Source organism: Lissotriton vulgaris, chromosome 2_2, assembly GCF_964263255.1.
Source record: "Lissotriton vulgaris chromosome 2_2, aLisVul1.2, whole genome shotgun sequence".
In the NCBI taxonomy this organism is placed as follows: domain Eukaryota; kingdom Metazoa; phylum Chordata; class Amphibia; order Caudata; family Salamandridae; genus Lissotriton; species Lissotriton vulgaris.
Genome location: NC_141688.1, coordinates 107,728,201 through 107,752,245, shown reverse-complemented (window position 1 = coordinate 107,752,245; position 24,045 = coordinate 107,728,201). Strand labels below are relative to the sequence as shown.

Sequence of the window (24,045 nt, the reverse complement as noted above, 5' to 3'; positions counted from 1 at the left end):
CAGTCGCACGGATAGGACTGACTTATATTTATGTCGGACCACCTACGTGGCTGCGACTATAGGTGTTTGGTTAGTGAGGTTTAAGATCTGCACCACAGCAGTAGTCCACCAACCCCCCCACATCCTCCACCCCACCCCCAGTGGCTGGTGCTGATGTCTATGCTGGACTGGAAAGGAAAGCCAGCAACCTGCATGCCATATGCGCAAAGCCCAAATGGCTCAAAGGGCTTCAGCTCCCCCAATGTGTGCCAGCCCGGGCTGAGACAGTTTTCCGGGGGGGCAAACACACAGACAGTTTTTGAGCTGCCAGCCACACCCAAGTACTTCACACGCTGCTAAAAAAACATTCAGTTGTGAACGAGGCTTTATTGCATTGTCACCCCTTCTTAGAGCCCCTACATCTCACGTCACTGAGCAAGAAGGGGAGGGTCACATGTAAGGAGGCGAATCACTAATTTCTTGAGCATGCTTCTTTGATTGCCTTTTTTTTTGTTTAGCATGAATGCGGTCCCGAGGAATGAACAACAGGCAGAACAAAGGCTGCTGACTATGTGCGTCTTTCGTTGTTTTCCACAGGGGGGCACCTGAAGGTCTGCCGGGCCGCAAATGACCCGCGGGCCGTACTTTGAGTACCTAGGCTCTGGACGAATTACAGGCGGCACTGTCCAATACACACCCTGACCGTGCGCTAGGCCCAAACGGGGTTCCCTGTGAGTTTTTGCGTCCACATTTGACTACCCTGGGGCCTCACATGCTCGGGCGTTACTGTCAGGACTGATCGATTTCCCCTTAGACAAAAGCTTTCCTTACCTGTTTCAGCATTGAAACATTTTTAATTCCACAGACAGGTTCATTTAAGCTGGAGTCAGTTGTTTGCCGGGAGATTCGTTCAGCAGCACATGGACTAGATGTGGCTGCAGCTGAGATTCCAACCTGGCGGGTTAATGCAGTTCTGAGTTAGCGTTTCAGTGTTTTCGCTCTTTCTGATGCCTGGCAGGTGATTCTGCTCGCGCACCTGAAGTGCCTTGCCTCAGCGCTTCGTGTTTACTGTCAGGAGAAAGGTAGCGAGGGTCTACCTCTCACTAATTTGGTATTTGCCCAATTTCCAGAGTGTCCTAAGATCTGAATGCCTTTCCCTTGCCGTCCTAGAGGGAGTTTGCAGGTATTCTAATTTTGGGACTTCAGTCGCTCGTCTGAAGAGTTATTTATGGAAGGTTTTCCCATCTTTAGTTCCAATTCCAGTTTTTCCCCCACTAGAGAGCGCATTTAGTCAAGAAGAGAATTGTTTTCCCTGCGAAAGGAAAGAGTTATTTTCTTTCCGGACTATTTTAGTAGGAATTATTCAGGAATATATATTTCATGCTCCACAAGGAAGTGTTGTTGACATATGGTGCAGTCAGAATTGCACTGCGCAGACTCATACAATTTTGAAGCATTATTTCTGAAGACTTTGAAGAACCTATTTGCGCAGTGCTTTTCCCCAGACAGCATTTAAAGTAATCTCAACAGACTCTCTATCTTGCCACACATACCCATCTTCCACTACTTGCTGTGCTTTCCACAATCTACAAGAAGGTGTAAATGTATATATATATATATATATATATATATATATATATATATATATATATATATATATATTCCTACTTACCACTGCTATCAGCGCAGTTCTTTCCAGCTTTTTTGTCTTGGGTGAGAAAAGAAAGAAGAATGTAGTGACTCAATGCTGGTAAGGAAACTTTCTTTTTCACAAGTACTACATTACAAGATAGAAGCTAATTCCACAGAGTGCACAGGTACATTGAGATGAGAGTGAGTTATCAAAGTGATACAAAAGATGCATTTGCAAGAGTATTAGGAGGTCAGATCGAGAAAGTCCTCCAGGTGAAACCCCTGTGGCAGTCTCTCTTTTTCTTCCTATTTCCTTTTCCCCCTCCTTTCTGCGGACAAAGTTATTCTGGTGCGCAGTGGGGTACGGGAGTTGGAAAAATATCGTCTTACAGTTTCAGTCCTTGCTCTTGCCCTTGACGTCGGTTTTAGAAGCGTTGCAGAAGCAGTTGAGTGAAACTAGGCAAGAGGTTACGAAATCTAGTCAGGAAGCTAGTTTCCTTCTAAAATGTTTTGAGGAGTTTTCTGCTCGTACCAGTTCAAGCACTAGATAGCATAAATCCCAGCCTTTCTCACCCTCTCCCTCAGCCGCAGAGTTAACAACCCAAGGTATCAATGCCATCTCCCAACAATCCCATTGGCCCCGCCAGAGAGGTTTCATGGGGACCCACACAAGGCACAGATTTTTTTCACGCAGTGCTCTTCTCCTTTCTTGTGTAGGCCCATTAACTTTAAAGAAGACCAATCCAAGGTAGCTTTCATACTGTCTGGCCTGAGTGGAGATGCCGCTGCTTGGTCCATGCCCTTAGTGAACACCAATGATCCCATTCTTTATCATTTTGAGGAGTTTAAGCTGGAGTTTGTGCGCATTTTTCACCGAAGAGCCGTTTTGCAAACTACAGACAATGAACTCTTAGGTCTGAAACATGGAAATTGTGAATTGGTAGCCTACCTGGCACATTTTAATAAGTTAATAGTGGAAACTAACTGGTCGGAGGCTAAGAGAGCTGCCATTTTGTATGGAGGGTTAAAGGATGAGTTGAAAGATGGATTGGCCCAAATTCCCAAGAGACCCACTGAGTTGTCCGGACTAATAGATTTGGTTCTTTAAATTGATCAGCGTCAATTTGAGAGAAGAAGGCAGCGTCAGAAGGAAATCAGGTATATACCACCTCCACGTTTTGATCGGCTCAAAACAGAAGCATCTAAGCCTAGTGAAGGGCGACCCTTGACCCCATGTTCAGGCCAGGTCGTACCCCCGACGCGTTAGCTCGCCGTGCTAGTGGTGTGTCTGCCCTGTGCCCCGCTGCTGCCGCCGGTTCGATCCCTGGTGATCCAGTAGGCGTAAGCTTGCTCTCTATTCTGCTCTTTATTGCCTTTATTCTGCTGCTGATTGTACTGTCTCCACTGTGTTACCCTTTTCTTTTTGATTCACGTTCTGTGCCCCATTGACTGTACTGTGTTGCCTGTACTCCCTTAGCATTTTTTCTTTTGTGCCCCTTTGCGTTCTGTTCACGTTGTTTGTTTCCTCCACGTTTCTGTGCCACTTGCTCCCCCTCGTTCTTGCCGCTGCGTCCCCAGCGCCCCCGCCCCCCAACACCTGATTGGTCCCTGCTCCCCCTCCCAGCTGCTCCTCCCTCCCTAAACCCCTACGTAATGCAGGCCGCTGCACGGCCGCGCCGCTGGCGCGCCGAAGGCGCACCTAAGGCAAGCCCGTCTGCGCCCATCCGTGCCTGGACCGCGAACAGCGCCAGGACCCCTGGCCCCCGTCGAGGACAGTCCAACAGACGGATCTACGACGTCGCCATCCTCCACGCACTCAACACCAGCCGGACCACCGCCTGCCACCGAGCCACCCCGAAACCCACTCACAAATCCATCACCTGCCAAGCCTGCAAATTCACCTGCCTCCAGCCCGCACGCCGGACCAAGCATCAACAACAACCACCTCAAGTGCATCCTCCTCAACACCCGCTCCGTTCACAGGCACGCCGTCGAACTCTGGAACATCCTTGACACAACAGCGCCGGACGTCGCCTTCCTCACAGAAACCTGGATGAACCCCTCCTAAGCCCCCGACATCGCCACAGCCATCCCAGAGGGCTACAAGATCACTAGAAGGGACCGCACCAACTAAACCAGAGGAGACATCGCCATTGTCCGCAAAAACACCATCCGCATCACGACCAACTCCGACGATACCCTCACCGCCGCCGAACACCTTCACTTCCAGATACACACCGACCACAAGACCACCCTCAGAGGCACCCTCATCTACAGACCCCCGAGACCACGCAGACAATTCAGCGAAGCCATCGCAGACTTCATCAGCCCGCACGCCCTTACATTCCAAACTACATCCACCTAGGGGACCTCAACTTCCACCTTGAAAACAACAATGACAACAACACCACCACCCTGCTGGACAACCTCGCCAACCTCGGACTCAAGCAACTGGTGAACACCCCCACCCACTACGCGGCCACACGCTTGACCCAGTCTTCTCCTCCAGCGACCACATCTCCTTCAGTCGCACAACCAGACTACCTTGGACAGACCACAGCTGCGTCCACTTCAGCTTCAGGAAAACCACGACCCACCACCACCACCCGCAACAGGCTCCCCGAAGATGCTAGGGCAAGATCACCACCGACCAGCTCACCACTGACCAGCTCACCACATCCCTGAGCCAGAACCCTCCCAGCAACACTACGGACTCCAACGAAGCAGCCCGCAACCTCACACAGTGGCTCACCAACTGCGCCGATGCCCTTGCACCAATGAAGAATGCCCCCGGCAGACCAGGAAGCAACAAAGCCTCGTGGTTCACGAACGACCTCAAAATTTCCAAGAAATCCTGCCGGACCCTCGAAAAAGCCTGGCGCAACAACCAATCAACAGAAAACATGACAGCCCTCAAGAACGCCACCCGCAAACACCACCAGCTGATCCGGACCACAAAAAAGACAGCGTTTAAGGAACGACTGGATAACAACGCCCGCAACAGCAAGGAACTCTTCAGCATCGTCAAAGAGTTCTCCAACCCAAACGCCAGCAACAATGACATCACGCCCTCGCAAAACCTCTGCGACTCACTTGCCTCATTCTTCCACCTCAAGATCGCCGACATACACAACAGCTTTGGCGCCCACACCACACCCCCAACCACCAAACCTACGTTCCTCACCACCACCCTCTGCACCTGGACCCCCATCAGCACTGAAGACACCACCCATGTGATGAACACCATCCACTCCGGCTTCCCAGCCGACCCCTGTCCACACCACATCTTCAACAAAGCCGACACCATCATTGCACCCCAACTCCAAAACATCATTAACTCCTCCTTCGCATCTGCCACCTTCCTGGAGAGCTGGAAACATGCGCAGGTTAGCGCCCTCCTGAAGAAAACCACTGCAGACCCCACGGACCTCTAGAACTTCCGCCCCATCTCGCTCCTCCCTTTCCCCACCAAAGTCATCGAGAAGATCGTCAACAAACAACTGACCGCCTTCCTCGAGACAAACGACTCCCTCGACCCATCACAGTCAGGATTTTGAGCCAACCACAGCACCGAGACCGCCCTCATCGCAGCCACCGATGACATCAGGTCCATGCTCGACAACGGGAAAACGGCTGCCCTCATCCTCCTCGACCTCTCGGCCGCATTTGACACCGTCTGCCACCGCACCCTAACTTCACGCCTCCACCATGCCGGTATCCAAGGAAAGGCCCTGGAATGGGTCACCTCCTTCCTCGCTGACAGAACCCAGAGAGTCTGCCTGCCTCCCTTCCGCTCAGCAGCCACCAAGATCATCTGCGGCGTTCCTCAAGGCTCCTCGCTGAGCCCCACCCTCTTCAACGTCTACATGAGCCCCCTCGCAGCCATCGCACGCCAACACAACCTCAACATCATCTCCTACGCTGACGACACCCAGCTGATCCTCTCCCTCACCAACGACCCCGCCACCACCAGAGCCAGCCTCCAGGAAGAAATGAAAGACGTCGCGGAATGGATGAAGCTCAGCCGTCTGAAACTGAACTCAGACAAGACGGAAGTCCTCATCTTCGGACCATCCCCCTCCGCCTGGGACGACTCCTGGTCGCCCCCTGCACTGGGTACCACCCCGAACCCCACAGACCACGCACGTTACATGGGCTTCATCCTAGACTCCTCCCTCACGATGACCAAGCAAGTCAACGCCGTCTCATCATCTGGCTTCAACACCCTGCGCATGCTCCGAAAGATCTTCCGGTGGATCCCGACCGGATCCAGAAAAACGGTCACCCAGGCCCTCATCACAAGCCGACTGGACTACGGGAATGCCCTCTGCGCTGGAACCATAGCCAAACTACAGAAAAGACTCCAGCGCATACAAAACGCCTCTGCACAACTCATCCTGGACATACCCCGCCACAGCCACATCTACGCCCACCTGAGAGACCTGCACTGGCTCCCGGTCAACAAGAGGATCATGTTCAGGCTCCTCAGCCACGCACACTAAGCCCTCCACGACACGGCCCCACATACCTCAACAACCGCCTCATGTTCTACACTCCCACCCGCCAGCTACGATCCGCCAGCCTCGCCCTCGCCACTGTCCCATGGATTTGCAGAACCACCACCGGGGGAAGATCCTTCTCCTACCTAGCGGCCAAGACATGGAACTCCCTCCCCGCACACCTTTGGCTGACCCAGGACCATCTCTCCTTCAGGAAGCAACTCAAGACCTGGCCCTTCCAGCAGTAGCAGCACCCCCGCCCCCCCCAGCGCCTTGAGACCCTAGCGGGTGAGTAGCGCGCTTTACAAATCTGCGGATTGATTGATTGATTGATTAGTGAAGTGAGTTCTGGAGAGGAACCTATGCCGATTGGATCTGTGCGGGGTCCTTTAATCAAAGAAGAAATAGAGAAGAGAAGAAGTGGTAAGCTGTGTATTTACTGAGGAAGCGCAGGTCATTTTGTCAAAATTTTTTCCCAAAAGGCCCAAAATTAATACATGGGTAAAAGACAGGCCCCACCAGTAGATGGAGTTGCTCAGGTGTGTGCTGCTGAGGAGACAACTCCAAATGCACAGTTTTTAGCGAATATTTTGCAGTCATGTAATATTCTTCAGTCTGATAAAATTTCAAGACATTGAAGTGGATGAAGTATCGGTCATGGTGGATTCTGGGGCCACCGGAAATTTTTGTGACATCAAATTCGCAAAAGCCTTGGGAATCCATTTTGTCAAGAAAGAGAAGCTGTAGCCAATTTGTGCTGTGGATGGTACTAACTAATCCTCCAGCCCAATCATCGATGACACAGAAGAGATCCCTTTGGGCTAGATGTAGGTAAATTCAATTTGCTAGTCCTTGATAGCGATTTTTACCGAATCGCTATTAAAGACTCGCTAAATTGATGTAGTGAGGAATCGCTAAAATATTAGCGATTCCTTAATATTACTTAATAATGAATTGATAATTGAGATTCGTTAATAAGGAAGACCTAGCCATTCATCCCTATCGGCAAGGAGGCCCATAGGAATGAATGGGAATTTATTCACTATTTGCGATTCGGTATTAAAGAATCGCAAACAGCGGGAGCTATTTCAGGGGTGCCAGGGTGTCAAAAGGACACCCTGTTGCACGCTTGAAATGTGCATGTGTGCACATGTGGCGCACATACATGCCCTAAGGGTATGGATGTGTGACACATGGCACATTTAAAAAAGCAAAAAAGTGCTTTTTTAAAGGTAATCGCTAATTACCACCAACTTGAAGTTGGTGGTAATTAGCGATTCCTTAAGGCTGAAGTGCACTTGTTTTGTGCTACTTACAGTGCATTCAAGGAATCCCAATTTCCGATTCCTTAAATGCAAGAGCAAAATAAGGAATCACAGTTTTGCGATTCCCGATTTCGCAAGTAGGTTTGAACTGACCTACATTGCTCTCTGCGAATTTCTGAGTGACCGTTTGATATTTGGCCACCTACATCTGGCCCATTGTTTGGACATGGAAAATATCAGAGTATTTTAAGTTTCAGTCTCATAGATGCCCCTCAAATTCAATTGATTATGGGACTGCCATGGTTGACTGAACATAATCAGAAGATCGATTAGGCAAAAAGAACAGTTGAATTGAACTCAGAGCATTGTCAGAAACATTGCTTTGATTCTCGAATTGCAGTTTCACAGCAGACTCTATCAGTTCGCCTGGCAGATCAGGCTCAGATCATTTGCGCAGCAGAAACACAGAGTATACCAAGATCTGACTGCCTTTTTTAATGAAAAGGAGGCTGAGAAATTTCCCCACATCTGGAATATGATTGCAGGATCGAACTAGAACCTGGAGCGTCTTTGCCCTGCAGTCTCATTTATGCAATATCTGAAGTGGAAAATAAACATTTAGAGGGTTACTTGGATCGATACTTAGCAAATGGGTTCATTCGATACTCGTAGTCCCCAGTCTCCTCCCCATTATTCTTCATCCCTTAGAAGGATGGAAAGTTGAGGACCTGCATAAACTATTGAGCCTTGAATCACGCAACCAAAAAGAATCCATACCCCTTACCTTTGATCTTGGAACTTCTTGACCAGGTCAATGAAACCCAAATCTACACCAAGCTGGATCTAAGGGGAGCCTACCACCTAGTTCGCATGGCTGAGGATGATGAGTGGAAAACTGCATTTCAAAATCTTTTTGGCCTGTTCGAATATCAAGTCATGCCATTCGGGCTGTGTAACGCGCCCGCCGCTTTTCAGAACATTGTTAACCACATTCTACGAACATTTTTGGATCATTTTGCTGTCGTGTACATCGTTGACATCCTTATATTCTCAGCCAATTTGGAGGAACATGTTATACATGTTCTGTTCTAACAATTCTGGAACGATTGTTAGAGAATCAATTGGTTGTTAAATTGGAGAAATGTGTTTTTCACACTAATCGAGTGGAGTTCCTGGGTTTCATCTCTCCTTTGATGGTGTATCGATGGATGATTATAAAGTCAGAGCTATAAAGGATTGGCCAGCTCCCCGCTCTGTAAAGGAAATACAAAGATTTCTGAGTTTTGCAAATTTTTACAGGCGGTTCATTCTAAACTTCGCAGAGAAGGTTAGTCCCATCACTCTGTTACTCAAGAAGAAGGAAAAGTTTATCTGGAATGATGATACTGAGGAAGCCTTTCAACTTCTGAAGGAAACTTTCATCACAGCCCCAGTATTGGCTTACGCAAATCTAGAGGAACCTTTCTATGTGGAAACAGATACTTCCAACATGGCCATCAGTGAAATTCTCTCTCAAAGGCATAAGGAGACTGGTCAGCTGCATCCAGTGGTGTACCGCTCTTGCAAACTACCAGCCACGGAAATTAATTACTCCATTGCGGATAAACAATTGTTAGCTGTCAAGGATGCATTCCAAGAGTGGAGACACTTTGTATTGGGTGCAAAACATGTAATCACCATCTTCACAGATCATCGGAATTTACAATTCCTCAAATCTGCAAGAACGCTTACCCCACGACAACTTCATGGTCTCTCTTTTTCACAGACTATGACTTTGTCCTGACCTACAAGCCCGGTTCAGTAAATGGAAAGGCCAGCACTCTCTCCCGTTTGCATACTGGTGAAGTAACAGAAATTCCACAAGAAGGCCATATAATCCCTGAGGAAAAAAATGTGGGAACGATTTTGTACCCGGAGCTGGAAGAAAGGATAAGAGCAAGTTTTCCGCCAGTGGAAATCCAGAGTTGGACTTTGGAAGGTCCTGATAGAGAAATCCAGGAAGGGAGGCTTTCAAGGGAGTCTTTATGTATCAGACAGCAACTTGCAGAATGAAGTCATCCAACTGTTTCATGATGTATCGATGGATGATTATAAAGTCAGAGATATAAAGGATTGGCCAGCTCCCCGCTCTGTAAAGGAAATACAAATATTTCTGAGTTTTGCAAATTTTTACAGGCGGTTCATTCCAAACTTCTCAGAGAAGTTTAGTCCCATCACTCTGTTACTCAAGAAGAAGGAAAAGTTTATCTGGAATGGTGATACTGAGGAAGCCTTTCAACTTCTGAAGGAAACCTTCATCGCAGCCCCAGTATTAGCTTACGCAAATCCAGGGGAACCTTTCTATGTGGAAACAGATACTTCCAACATCTGAATATTGGTGAAATTCTCTCTCAAAGGCATAAGGAGACTTGTCAGCTGCATCCAATGGTGGAGAAGAGTCTTGCCGGTGGCAGTGGCAGGCTCTATCCGCACGCGCTGTGTGTTTTAATGTGCCACACTGTTTAGCGCTGATCTATAGCGTGTATTTTTAATCTTAGCGAGCAAGGCTAATTTTAAATGTTTTTGTGTGCATAATTCATTTCTTTGTCACTCACTTGATTGCCGACTCCCGCCCCGGTCCGCCGCGTCCATTTCTGGGCGTTTGTTTGCGGAGGGTGAGGAGGAGCCTAGCACTTCCGGGCTCGGGTGGCCAGGTCAGCGCTCTAGTTGCGCTGTAGGCGGCGTGTATTTAAATCTGCTGCCTCACTCAGTCGCGCTGTGGAGAAGAGTCTTGCCGGTGGCAGTGGCAGGCTCTATCCGCTCGCGCTGTGTGTTTTAATGTGCCACACTGTTTAGCGCTGATCCATAGCGTGTATTTTTAAACTTAGCGAGCAAGGCTAATTTTAAATGTTTTTGTGTGCATAATTCATTTCTTTGTCACTCACTTGATTGCCGACTCCCACCCCGGTCCGCCGCGTCCATTTCTGGGCGTTTGTTTGCGGAGGGTGAGGAGGAGCCTAGCACTTCCGGGCTCGGGCGGCCAGGTCAGCGCTCTAGTTGCGCTGTAGGCGGCGTGTATTTAAATCTGCTGCCTCACTCAGTCGCGCTGTGGAGAAGAGTCTTGCCGGTGGCAGTGGCAGGCTCTATCCGCTCGCGCTGTGTGTTTTAATGTGCCACACTGTTTAGCGCTGATCCATAGCGTGTACTTTTAATCTTAGCGAGCAAGGCTAATTTTAAATGTTTTTGTGTGCATAATTCATTTCTTTGTCACTCACTTGATTGCCGACTCCCGCCCCGGTCCGCCGCGTCCATTTCTGGGCGTTTGTTTGCGGAGGGTGAGGAGGAGCCTAGCACTTCCGGGCTCGGGCGGCCAGGTCAGCGCTCTAGTTGCCCCTACTGCCTATAAATGTGTGTAGGCCAGCGACGGCGCAGCGGACGCGTGCAGCGGGTGCGCCGGAAGCGCGCCGAAGTCGAGCCAAAGTCTAGCCCGTCTGCGCCCTTCCGCGGCCGGACGGGGCGCGGGGCCACGACTCCTGGCCACTTAACGTCCCACAAGATACGGTACGATAGACAGGAGCTGTTAGATCTCTGTCCCGATGTCACCCTATCATGCACTCATACTATATAGGCGTTGTCTTTGCACAGTTGTCCCATATGCTCTTTCTCGCCTGACGAGCCGCCCACTAAGGCAGGTTCCAATAAGCAGATTAAGGCGGGATTGTTAAACTGCCGTTCTCTCAGTAAACATAGTATACAGATATATCAGCTACTGGAGGATGAGGGATTTGATATTATGTTTTTTACGGAGACCTGGCTAGGAGAATTCTCAGACCCTGACATCATAGAAGCTATGCCTCCTGCCTACTCCCTGTCCAGATTGGACAGGAAGGATGGCAGGGGAGGAGGAATTGCAATTGCCACTAAAACTCCCATACAATGCTCCCTATCTCCTCTTACTATTGATCACTGTGAAGCAGGATCTTTTACTATCATCATACATCCTCAACTTTCCCTTTCAGGCATTCTTGTGTACAGACCCCCAGGGAGACTGTATGATTTCACATCTAGCCTGTCAGAAACCACTGCTCACCTAGCAATAAGGAAAAGCAGTTTTCTTGTTCTTGGTGATATGAATGTTCATTTTGACGACCCCCTCGACCCTGAGGCTAAGGACATTAGGTCTGTACTCCAGTCCCTTCAGCTTGACCTAATAAATCATGATCCAACTCACAGACTTGGTCACCTCCATGACCCTATCTTTGGGAATGGTTCCAGAGTGCAAGCCTCACCCCCAATTCCTGTACCCTGGTCTGATCACTCCATTATTCCATTCCATTTGCAGATATCTGAGTCTGACCCAAAAAATGACACGGACCACCGGTACCTGCGCCGGAAATGGAAAAGCTTCTCCCATGAGGCTTTTAACAAATTGCTCGTAACTGGAGGTTCTCTTGAAGGCACTGACTGTGAAACAGCATACAGTCAGCTGCAGAATCGAATTTTAATGGCCCTAGACAAAACTGCTCCTATTCGCAGCATGAACAACTCCAAAAACGCCAGAAAATCCTCCCCTTGGTACACTCCTGAACTCCAGGCAATCAAATCCGCTTGCAAAAAATTAGAACGCGAATGGCGTATCAACTTCTGCCCAGCTATCAAATCACAGTACAAAAAAGCGCAAAAGGAATATAATAAAAAAATCCGCACTTCCAAAGCCTTGCATTATAAAACGCGCATTGGGGAGGCAGCGAACTCCTCTAAAGAGCTTTTTAAAATTTTTAAAGAAATTTCAGTGCTCACAAATGATAATGTGTCATGTAACAACTCGGTGGAAACCTGCAATAAAATTGCACAGTATTTCTCGGGGAAAATCACCAACATCTATGCCAGCTTTTCTGACAATCTGACATCTGGCCATGATTTTATGGAAAGTATAGATGCTGGTTCTACTGAGTCCTGCCTACAATACTTCTCGGTTCCCCCTCCTGAAATGCTTATAAACATCTGTAAGAGTGTCAAATCGGGTTCCCCTCGTGACCCGGCCCCCCCAAAAGTACTTAGAGAAAGTTTACAAGTACTAGAACCCTACTTTAGGCACGTCATCCAACTATCCTTTTTTCCGGCATTCCTACCGCTTGACTGGAAAAAGGCAATTGTACTGCCAATCAAAAAGAAACCTAATGTAAGCCAGGATATCTTGGAAAACCTGAGACCGATCTCTCTCCTGCCATACCTTGCGAAAGTAACCGAAAAAATTGCCAATAAACAACTTATGGCTCACTTAGAAGCCAATAAATCCCTGCATAGCTCCCAGTCTGGTTTCCGGACTAACTACTCCACGGAGACAGCCCTCCTGAGAGCGACTGAAACTCTACGGGCAGGAGCTGACGAGGGTCATACGATGGCACTCATTATGTTGGACCTCAGTGCTGCGTTTGACACTGTAGCACACTCCATCTTGCTACAGTGTCTAAACCAGGCTGGGGTCACCAAGGCTGCACTGGGATGGCTTAAAGCCTTCCTTATAGATCGCAGCTTCCAGGTTCAGAGAGGAAATCTCCTCTCAGACAGCATTGCCCTAGAACAGGGGGTGCCTCAGGGCTCTGCCCTGAGCCCCACCCTGTTTAACCTTTATATGCCCCACTGGCGGATGTGGTCCAATCGTACAGCATAAAATTAGTATCCTACGCCGACGATACCCAACTCCTCATCTCCCTATCCCAGGCACCCACCTTAGCAGCCGCAAACTTTAAAATTTGCATGCAGGAGCTTGCAGGCTGGATGAACCAACACTGCCTGAAGCTCAATGGCTCTAAAACAGAGGTTCTTGTGATAGGGGGAAATACGGCTAGTTGGACTCAGGACTGGTGGCCTCCTTGTTTAGGTCCTCTACCTTCTCCTTGCAAGGAAACAAAGAACTTGGGCGTATGGGTCGATCCCAAGCTTTCCTTTGACAGCCACGCCCATAAGGTAGTAGGGAAATGCTTTGGGGTGCTGAAGACCTTAAACCGTACTCTGGACCTTCTTCCATTAGAGGCCAGACGTACGATGACCCAAGCTCTAGTCACCTCCCGTATCGATTACGGTAATGTGCTACTCTTAGGGACTACAGAGAAGAACATCAGAAAGCTGCAGGTTCTTCAGAACACGGCAGCGCGGCTAGTCCTCAGGCTACCCAAAAGAGCAGCCTCCAAGCCCGTCTTGGCTGCTCTTCATTGGCTCCCTATAAAAAAGAGGATCCAGTTCAAAGCGCTCCTAATATGCTACAGGATAACCTCTCAGAAAGCCCCTGAATACCTGAAGGATCTTGCTATCCCCTACGTGCCCAATAGAGCACTTCGCTCCAGGGGAGCGGGTCTTCTTAAAGCCCCCCGGATAAACAAGGCCAGAATGGGAGGGCGCTCTTTTCGCGCGCTGGCGGCCAAATATTGGAACTCTCTCCCTCTGAACATTAGGCTTGCTGAGACTGAGACAATATTTAGGAAACTCTTAAAAACCCACCTTTACACCCTATAGGTCTCTCACTTTCTCCTGCTGCTCTCTCCACAGCGCGGGGACACGCCGGGATGGCGTCACCAGGCGCTTTATAAACCCCTTTATTATTATTATTATTACCCCTCTCGCAAACTAACAGCCACGGAAATTAATTACTCCATTGCGGATAAACAATTGTTAGCTGTCAAGGATGCGTTCCAAGAGTGGAGACACTATGTATTGGGTGCGAAACATGTAATCACCATCTTCACAGATCATCAGAATTTACAATTCCTCAAATCTGCAAGAACGCTTACCCCACGACAACTTTGTGGTCTCTCTTTTTCGCAGACTATGACTTTGTCCTGACCAACAAGCCCGGTTCAGTAAATGGAAAGGCCAGCACTCTCTCCCGTGGGAACGATTTTGTACCCGTAGCTGGAAGAAAGGATAAGAGCAAGTTTTCCGCCAGTGGAAATCCAGAGTTGGACTTTGGAAGGTCCTGATAGAGAAATCCAGGAAGGGAGGCTTTCAAGGGAGGCTTTATGTATCAGACAGCAACTTGCAGAAGGAAGTCATCCAACTGTTTCATGATAATCCACTAGCTGGTCACAAGGGTACGAAGAAGACCTTGGAACTTTTGAAACAAATGTTTTGGTGGCCAGGCATGGAGTCTAAGGTTAGGCAGTATGTTGCATCTTGTGAACCTTGTGTAAAGGGGAAGGCCAGTAGACATGCATCCCAGGGACTGCTAATGCCCTTACCTGCACTGTTCCCACTAACGTGCGCGCGTGGGCACGCGCGCACGAGGGTCACCCAGAGCGCGCAGTGTCCTGGATTCAGCGCGCACACTCTGACACCTCCCCACAAGACCGTTTGCGCCGCCGCTTTTTAAACGCGAGCGGCGCGAAATCCAACGTGAGGCAGAGACATGGTTTTTGCAGGCGCGCAAAGCCCTTTGTGCTTAAAGGGCTTCTGCTTCAGGTCCCCACACCCCCGTCGTGTGTCAGCCCGGCTGAGACCGCTTCCGGGGCACCCAACAGCCGCACCGAGTACTTCACGGGTCTTTAAAAAACCATTTGCATGTAAATGAACTTTGTCGTTTTTTCGCCCATGCATCTTCACACTTCCTACTGCCTACTGGGATTAAGAGGACTTCCTGTGCAGAGGCCGAGTACCTTGACATTTACACTTCGGCTCGACTGCAGCAGGAGGAGTTTTTGGCGTTTAGATACTTTGGGAACAGAGGATGGTACAGACAATCACGACCTTTTTGATACAGCCCAGGGATTACGGCATGGCTCTCTCAATGCCATTTCTTGTCCTGGAGCAGTCTGTTCACGATCAAATGCGAATGAAGGATTCTCCGTGTGTGTGAAGTATGAAAAACCCTAGGTGTGATGTTTGTGGTAGGCGTTAGTTTTGTGGAAGGCCTTGGAGAAGACCTGTATTTTGGACTCCTCTTCCCATTAGTTTCTAGACAACCAAAAGCACTCCGGTCATCATCTGCAGTCTGCGAAAGTCACTTCTACTTCATTGATGTCTTATCTGGATGGAGGCTCAGGAAAGCCTCAGCACTTATTCCTAAAACACGCCTATGGTGCCTTTTGGTCTTCTTGCATCAAAAAGCTTCACAAGATGAGCAGGCAGACTTGTGATGGTCACGTGGGTGGCAGAGGTCACGGACAAAGTCGGTTCAACAAGAGAAATTTACTATTGCAGTTGTGCCAAAATATAAATGACGCTCTCCATACCGTTCACATACAAGTCATTCCAAGGCTTCTTGATCCTATTCCACTCTAAAGTGGCCGGAAGTCGTATGAGGGTCTATAGAGTGAAGCAGCTGGGGTTCACACAAACAACTCGCATTTAGACTTATTTTTCCACCATAAGGAGCGCCTTGAAACAGTAACTGCCCTTTCAAATAAAAAGAACTTGCAACATCCAAACCGAAAATTAGACAGCAGGATCGTGCACAGCAAGAAATGTACCTCAGCACATAATAATAATAATAATAATAATAAAGGGGTTTATAAAGCGCCTGGTGACGCCTCCCGGCGTATCCCCGCGCTGTGGAGAAGGGTCAGAGAGCAGTTAGAGGGAGAGGACCTAAAGGGCAAAAAGGTAGGTTTTTAACAATTTTCTGAAAGTGACTTCATTGTTCGCTAGCCTAATATTGGTGGGGAGGGAGTTCCATTTGCATGCTGCAAACTTAACTCTTACTGTGCAAAGTTCCAGAATCCAGCCATGTGCCTCAGTTGAATGAAAGGAAGCGGAATGACCAGAACCGTTAAATACCAAAATAACTTGCCTTCTGAAAATGCAGAAAAAACTGACTGCTTATGAATGCGTTATTAAAAAGAAAAAAAAACAGGAGAATGTTGCCATCTTCGTTTCCTCCTTGTTGCAGTGTTATTACTTCTTATTGACACACCATGGGCCTTATTTATGAAGGCCTTGCGCCACTGGTGCGTGTCTTTTTCCCATTTTAAAAGTCACGTAAAAGTGGGGCAAGTCCTTCACTAGACTATCCTTGTATTGGTTTAGGCTTCATCCAAGAAGGGGAAAAGAAAAGAATCAATCAATTCTTGTTGCGATTTTCACTACTGCTAACAATCAATTTTACAGTGCACAATATATTTCGCCAGATGTAAGAAACTTTAATCCTTTAGAAAAAAAAAATATTATCACGTTTGTTAAATAGGCTTTTAAGGTATTAGCAAAATTGTTTCACAGCAATAGAAACCGGTTTTTTAGTGTAGTTCATTTGCCATCAAGATGTAATCCAGGAGCAGAGACAAAGCATAGTGCACCACATATCGGCGAGTGTGAAAAATCAAACTTGAAGTGAAGATTTAAAACTCATAGCTGCTTTAAAAATAAAACTGTGCCAAATGATGAGTAGCTCTGACCCCTGCGTAACGTAAGCTTTTGGCACTGTTGACTGATGACATATTTTAATGTCCTTTGGCAGAGTGTATAGGTTTGGCTTACAAATAGAGTGAAGTCACAGAGGGGCCTGGCAGACTATGCACGCACAAACACAGATCCCCAAGCACAAAGAGATAAAGATGCAAGCAGACAAATGGACATCTAGGCATACCAAGACATATGTCCATCAGAGCAAACAGACAACACATGCACCTACAGACAACAGTACAAAGGCACACATGCAGTCGCGGACATACAGGAAGAGGAATGCATGACTGTGTGATTAGATTGATAAGTGTGCATCTGTGAATGCACACATGATTTAATGTATACATGTATACACATGGGTGCATGAATGGATTACCAAATATACATTTGTGGTTTAGGGCTTGTTTTTTGGCTTACAACGGATTGGATTTTTTTAGTACGATGCGATTTTGCAATTGTTTGCGCTGTAAGAGCAGAGAACAAAGATGCTGGCACTTTTTCTGTGGTTTACGTTTTACTACGATATATGCTTAAGAAGCAGGTTCTAAACTTCAGTCTCCTTTAAGAGCATTCGGCAGTGAAAATATCAAACAAAACATTTGAATGGGACAAGAGAATACATAAATATTCACTACACGCCTTTACGGAAAGCAAGTCTGAAACACATTCAGGAAATTACAAAATGTGTGCTCTATCCTGGTATTTGTGAAGAAACAACCCCTTTTCAATCATAGATCAATGGCATCTAGAGTATGCTCATAATGCCTTATTAGCCAAGCACTGTCCACAAAACGTATAATAATTCTATAGAACAACCCTCAGACACCTATAGTATAGTCCTCGTAATATTGCAAAACGGGCGTCCGCCCCCTGGTTTACCGAAGCACTGGCGGCTTCACGACGGCAGTGCAAGGTGGCTAAAAGAGCGTGGCGTGCACAATATGACCCGGTGGCAAAACTCGCCTACAGAGCCTCTGTTAAAGCATACCATCGCGACATTCTCTCTGAGAAGAGAGGCTATTTTTCTAGAAAAATTGAGACTGCCTCTAATTCATGTAAGGAGCTATTTGCCATTGTGAGAGAATTTATGGCCCCTCGTGATTCTTCGACCCAGGCACCTCCCACGGATGCATGGGTGAATGCCCTGGCCAACTTCTTCACCTTCAAGATCAAGCGGATTCAGGATTCCTTTCCCCTGAAGGGACCTGAGGTTTTTTACTCTTCGGAGGGTGGCCTTGCTTCCGCAACTAGTGCAGTCTCGATTCTGGCAGACTTTCCACCACTCTCAGCCTCCTCATCCTTGGACCTGATGGGCTGCCTTAAATCGGGCTCACCTCATGACGCATGCCCTGCCAAATTTTTGGCAAAAATGGCCGAAGTCATCAATCCCATTGTGAACCCCCTTTTGAACTCCTCCCTTAGTGAGGGTGTAGTCCCCCAGATCTGGAAGCAGACGATGATTATTCCTCTGCTTAAAAAGCCCGGTCTGGACTCGGAGGTACTGGCTAATTATAGGCCTATCTCGCTTCTGCCCGCTTTTGCCAAGATCCTCGAGAAGCATGTGCACAAGGTGCTCTCCGATTATCTGGAATCACATGATCTACTGCACCCCCTCAATCCGGCTTCTGCACCAGCTTAAGCACCGAAACAGCGCTTCTGGAAGTTTCGGAGGCTATTAAGGAGGTGCTGGATTCAGGTGGCAAGGCGATGCTGGTGTTGCTCGATCTGTCGGTGGCCTTTGACACCGTCCCCCACGAGGGTCTCCTCGTCAGACTTCATGAGATCGGTCTGAGGGGGACTGTGCTCAGCTGGTTTCGATCTTTCTTGGCGGGCCGTCGACCAACGGTCTGGGCCTCCTCCAGTTCCGCCGAGATGCCGTCATTGGGTGTCGGAGTCCCTCAGGGCTCTGTGCTGAGCCCGACTCTTTTTAACATCTTTATGACCCCTCTGGCGGCACTGGCGGAATCTTTCGGGGCCCAGATCGTTTCCTACGCCGATGACACCCAGCTCCTCTTTACGTGCGGGAAAGGTGCAGATTTTGATGGAGAGAGTATCCGGGGTTGCCTTGGGGCTGTTTTTAATTGGTTCCAACTTAACAGCCTCAAGTGCAACACGGATAAATCGGAGGTACTCTTCTTCGGGTGCAGTTCGGATCCAGAGTGGCAGGAATGGTGGCCGGAGAATATGTTTCCACCTGCAGGGTCGTCCCAGGTGGCCAAGAACCTGGGGATTAAGATCGATAATGGCTTGACGCTGCTTTCCCAGATAACCGGTCTTACTGGCACCTGCTTCGGTTTGCTCCGGATGCTACACAAGTTTCTTCCCATACTATCGGAAGATCACAGGAAGATAACGGTGCAGGCGATAATTGGTTCGAGAATGGATTATTCTAACATTCTGTATCTCGGCCTGCCGGAGTATCTGCTACAACGACTGCAGGTGGTCCAGAATTCGGCAGCACGAGCCATTTTCGGATTATCAGGCCATGTTAGAACCTCGGGTCTCCTGCAGTCACTTCACTGGCTCCCCATCCGGAAGCAGATAATTTTCAAAGCCCTGACTTTGGCTCATAAAGCTCTTTATGCTTCAAGAGCAAAATATTTACAAAAAAGGGTAGCTTTCTACCATCCCACAAGATCCTTGAGGTCCGGGTCTTTGTTCCTTGCCGCGGTCCCTCGTATCAAAAGGGCACGCATAGGAGGCCGATCTTTCAGACTGTTGGCTCCGCAGCTTTGGAACACTTTGCCAGTGACTTTGCGCAGTACTCCAAATTTACTGACGTTCAGGAAGGGCCTTAAAACCTGGCTTTTTGCCTCTTAGATATTAGTTTTCTTGGTGAGTCTGGATTTCCCCCCTCTTTTCTGTTTTTTCTTTCTGTTATGTTGTGATACAGGTGTGCTTCAAAGCGCCGGGACACTCTGAGTAGCCGTGCGCTATACAATACAAATATAACATAACATAACATAACATAGTAGGGAAATATCCAGAGAGTGAAGCAATTGCAGCAGCAAAAATACTTTAAATGATGGGCTCCACCTCAAACAGCACTCACTATAGCTTATGATGGGCTACAATAGAGGAGTGCGAAACGAATAATTAGAAGGAATAGTCAATAATACAAATTAACAAGCATTCTACTTTGAATAGAAAGTATAAATAGTTACTCCGGTTTTTTGTTTTAAGGGAAAATACCAAAGTTAAATGTGTGGTTATCATAAGATTTTTTGTCAACATATCTGAAAAAGAAAGCGCAAAGAGAATGTTTTACAGCAATTTAAATCCAATAAAAAATACACTTGTCAAAAGACCTCTAGTGGGTAATACTGAACAGTAGGCTTTGGGTTAGGAAATTGTTTTTAATTGGTAGGCTCTTAAGTCAATCTAGTTAGCTAGTTTCTTACTGGATAGCTTTTGTCATTCTTGTGTTATTTCTTCTCCTGGAACATAGTTTCTCTACCACCCTTTTGATTGGATGACTTGTATCTTTCCACTGCTCATAATTAGATAATGAAATTATTTTTATTTTTAGCACTACACAGGAGTGAGCACGTGTTTTCTTGAGTTCTCTCCTTTGCCCTGTGTGTTGACTCTCTGTTCACCCTTCCGCCCCCTTTTTTTCCAGTCAAATAATAACTTTGGTGATAAACGTAGCATTTCATAAAAGCACACACAGTACATCAACAGCACATTAAATATTATATAGTGTCTTAAAATCTACAGACCAATGTCCTGGGCACTGTCCCAGAGCCCCTTTCCCATCGAACACAGCTGGTTATACCCCATTTGACAATTAGGGTGACTTTCAGACATGGTCCATTCTAGTCACCATGCAACAAAGTTTAATTCCGGCCTTAAGAATCAATATGAGCAAGCCTGACTGACTAAAGCAATCTTCTCTGACCGGGGCAGCCGCTGAGTTCAGAGAATACAGAGGCATGTCTTCTCAGGCTCCGGTCTCACAATGCAGGAGGGTTGTGGCATCTAGCAGACCTCTCTGGATGATGCATCGGGACAAACTATCTCTGACGAAATATCCAGACATTACTCCGTAGCTTGCATGTCTAATTGTAAATATGTTATGTAATTGTGTATATATGTGAACTTGTATAGGCTCACAACATTCTCCACCCTATGAACAGTCCTTGAGCTGAGGATCTTCCGTAAAATCTTATTATGATACCACCATTGGAGTCCTGTGCTTTTCTAATCCCAAAGTGTACTTGCCTGTGTAACCAATTCATGTCATTGCGTATGTATCTAAATTGAAAACCTGCCTTAAGACACTTTATGTGGCGTTACATATGTGGAAATGCACTCTCTTTTCACTTTTTTAAGCAAAGGTTTGGAGTGAAACTTGGCGCTGCACCACATACGCTGTCTGGTTCCCGGCGCACATAGCCTTAGTTACAGCGCACAGAGACCTTATACTGCCGCACACAGAGGAAAACATTAAAGGGGAACATTGCTTACCTGTAGCCCCCTATCCCTGGTATACAGTTTCTAGGGATTTTATTGTTGACCTGCCTTCTAGCCATGGGTATTCCACCATTTTGGTGGTGGTAGATCATTTTACCAAGATGAGCCATTATATTCCTTTAGCCGCACTTCCAACTAAGGCCCAGTTAGCAACCTTGTTCACTCAGCACATTGTAAAATCACACGGAACTCCTAAGGTAGTGATTTCTGATCAGGGTTCACAATTTGTGTCTCTCTTTTGTAGATCTTTCTTGGAATGTTCAGGTGTGGGTTCCCGCTTGTCTACCAGTTTCGATCCTGAGACTGATGCACATGTTGAAAGAGTGAATCAGGATTCAGAGCGATATTTGCGATTAGGAAGGAGATTGGCCCGCCCTGCTCTGGGCACAGAATTTGCCTACAATAATTCAGTGCACTCTTCTACAGGGTATTCCCCTTTCTTTTTTAACTCTGGCAGACACCCTAACATGTTGATAGAAAAAACTGAGAGTAAGGTACCAGCAGTGGAGGTAGTTATGCAGGAGTTACAACAGGCTTATCAAGTAGCTACTGAAAATTTAGCAAAAGAGAAACAGTCACATAAGGTGCAGGCCGACAAGAGTAGAAGGGAAAGTCCAGTTTTTGAGTCTGGGGATCGGGTTTGAATCTCCACTCGAAACATGCGGCTTAAAGGGAGCAGAAAGTTTCAATCCAGATTTGTGGGCCCTTTTGTGGTAAATAGAATGATAAATCCAGTTTGTGTAAAGGTCAAACTCCCCCAAAAATCACACCCAGTTTTTTATGTATCTCTGATCAAAAGAAATCCCCCTAATTTAAGGAAGATTTTACCTTCAGCACCAGTTTTAGTGAACTCAGAGGAAGAGTTGAGGTGAAAAGAATTAAATGATTCCAAGATTAGAAGGGGACGGCTGTTCAACTTGATTGACTGGAACGGTATTGGCCCAGAGGAGAGGTCCTGGGAACCTAGTTCTGATGTGCTTGCCCCCTCGTTGGTGAAGGAATTCCATAGGACTCATCCTCAGAAGCCCAAGGAGAGAGGAGGAGGGTTCTTGGTGGGGGGTACTGTCAGGACTGATCGATTTTCCCTTAGACAAAAGCTTTCCTTACCTGTTTCAGCATTGAAAAAAATTAAATTCCACAGACAGGTTCATTTAAGTTGGAGTCAGTTGTTTGCCAGGAGATTCGTTCAGCAGCACATGGACTAGATGTGGCTGCAGCTGAGATTCCAACCTGGCGGGTTAATGCAGTTCTGAGATAGCGTTTCAGTGTTTTCGCTCTTACTGATGCCTGGCAGGTGATTCTGCTCGCGCTCCTGAAGTGCCTTGCCTCAGCGCTTCGTGTTTACTGTCAAGAGAAAGGTAGCGAGGGTCTACCTCTCACTAATTTGGTATTTGCCCAATTTCCAGAGTGTCCTAAGATCTGAATGCCTTTCCCTTGCCGTCCTCGAGGGAGTTTGCAGGTATTCTAATTTTGGGACTTCAGTCGGTCGTCTGAAGAGTTATTTACGGAAGGTTTTCCCATCTTTAGTTCCAATTCCAGTGTTTTCCCACTAGAGAGCGCATTTAGTCAAGAAGAGATTTTTAGGTTTCGCTGGGGGGCGGAGCCGTTAGGCTCCTCCTCCAGAGAAATCTGTAGTTTCTAGTATGGGTGACTTGAACACGCCCCTCTGCTTCATTGGCTAGCTCCATAAATGGAGGCTAGCCATTGGAACAGAGAGGCGTCCGTCAATGCCGGACCAGACACGGGGGCGTTCCCGAGATTCTTTGGCTTTGGCGACGTCACGCGACGCCGGGAACGCCCCCGAGTCTGGTCCGGCCGGGCCGTGCTTGCTGCTGTCCTGCCTTGTGTCCCTCCTCCCGCCGTCCCCACGTTTCCCGCCTCCCTCCCGACGTCCGTGTCCTTTCCCGCCCCCCTCGTCCTCTCCCTCGTCCTCTCCCGCCCGCCCCCCTCGTCCTCTCCCGCCCCCCCCGTGTCCTCACAAATAGTGGTATCCCGTCCCGCCCGGGGGTCAACCGGCAGCTGCTCGGCACCTTGGCCGAGGCACGAAGGGGCTGCGACCGCATTGGTGGCTTTTCGGAGGCTCGTCGGCAGAGGCGCGCTCTGATTGGCCGCTGCTGTGGGCCTGTCCCCGTGAGCTGCGCCGCCGTTGGTTGGAGCCTCGCCGCGTCATCAGGATCTGCCCCGGGAGCCGCGCTGTGAGTGGCTGACTCCGGGGGAACCCTCGACGTCAGCTTCCAGCCGGACGTGGAGCCAAACAATGTATATTTTACAGGTCAGCGCAATGGCGTGCCTTGCAAAGCGTGACATACTTTGAATAAGCAATAACACACCAGCACACACCTGAGGTGAGAGAGCTCTGAGCTCCTGGAAGGGCGAGGCGCATCCATGAACCATCACTCCCAAGAATGACCAAACCCTGCACTTCGGAAGCACAGTCCGTGCCAGCACCTGACCGGGCGGGATTCCGCCTCGAGTGCACTGCTGGTGGCACTGGGGTCTGCAGGGCGCATGCCCGGACGCCCACCCTCGACGGAGGCCCCGCGCCCCTCAGCCCACACCTCCCATTGTTGTCACACTGATGGAAGAAGGGCGCCAGCGGGCACACGGCTGAGGCGATTTCACCCCAGCCTCACGTCTGTCAGCGTTGAATGTCCCTGCTCCTTGTCACTCCTCGGACAACAACACGGGGGTGGGCGCAGAGCCCCCTCCCGAACCCCAAAACATGCACACAAACAAATTCGCCATCACTCGCAGCCCTTTCACAACACGGGCGGACTGAGCCGCGCTCATTAATCTGCTGTCTGGTTATCAATGGAGGCCCC

The 24,045-nt window shown here is 48.2% G+C and overlaps 1 protein-coding gene across 4 annotated transcripts in view; it reads right to left on the bottom strand.

The window, feature by feature from the left end:
- LOC147729103 (uncharacterized) overlaps positions 1-24,045 on the bottom strand; it is a 471,563-nt gene that overhangs the window by 230,328 nt on the left and 217,190 nt on the right. For 3 of the 4 annotated variants that reach the window (XM_086959389.1, XM_086959390.1, XM_086959391.1), the window contains one exon: positions 1,652-1,687. The exons of the other annotated variant lie outside the window; for it this stretch is intronic. In XM_086959389.1, coding sequence (XP_086815515.1) covers positions 1,652-1,687 — 36 coding nt within the window. The remainder of the gene's footprint in view (positions 1-1,651; positions 1,688-24,045) is intronic. 4 annotated transcript variants of the gene reach the window in all.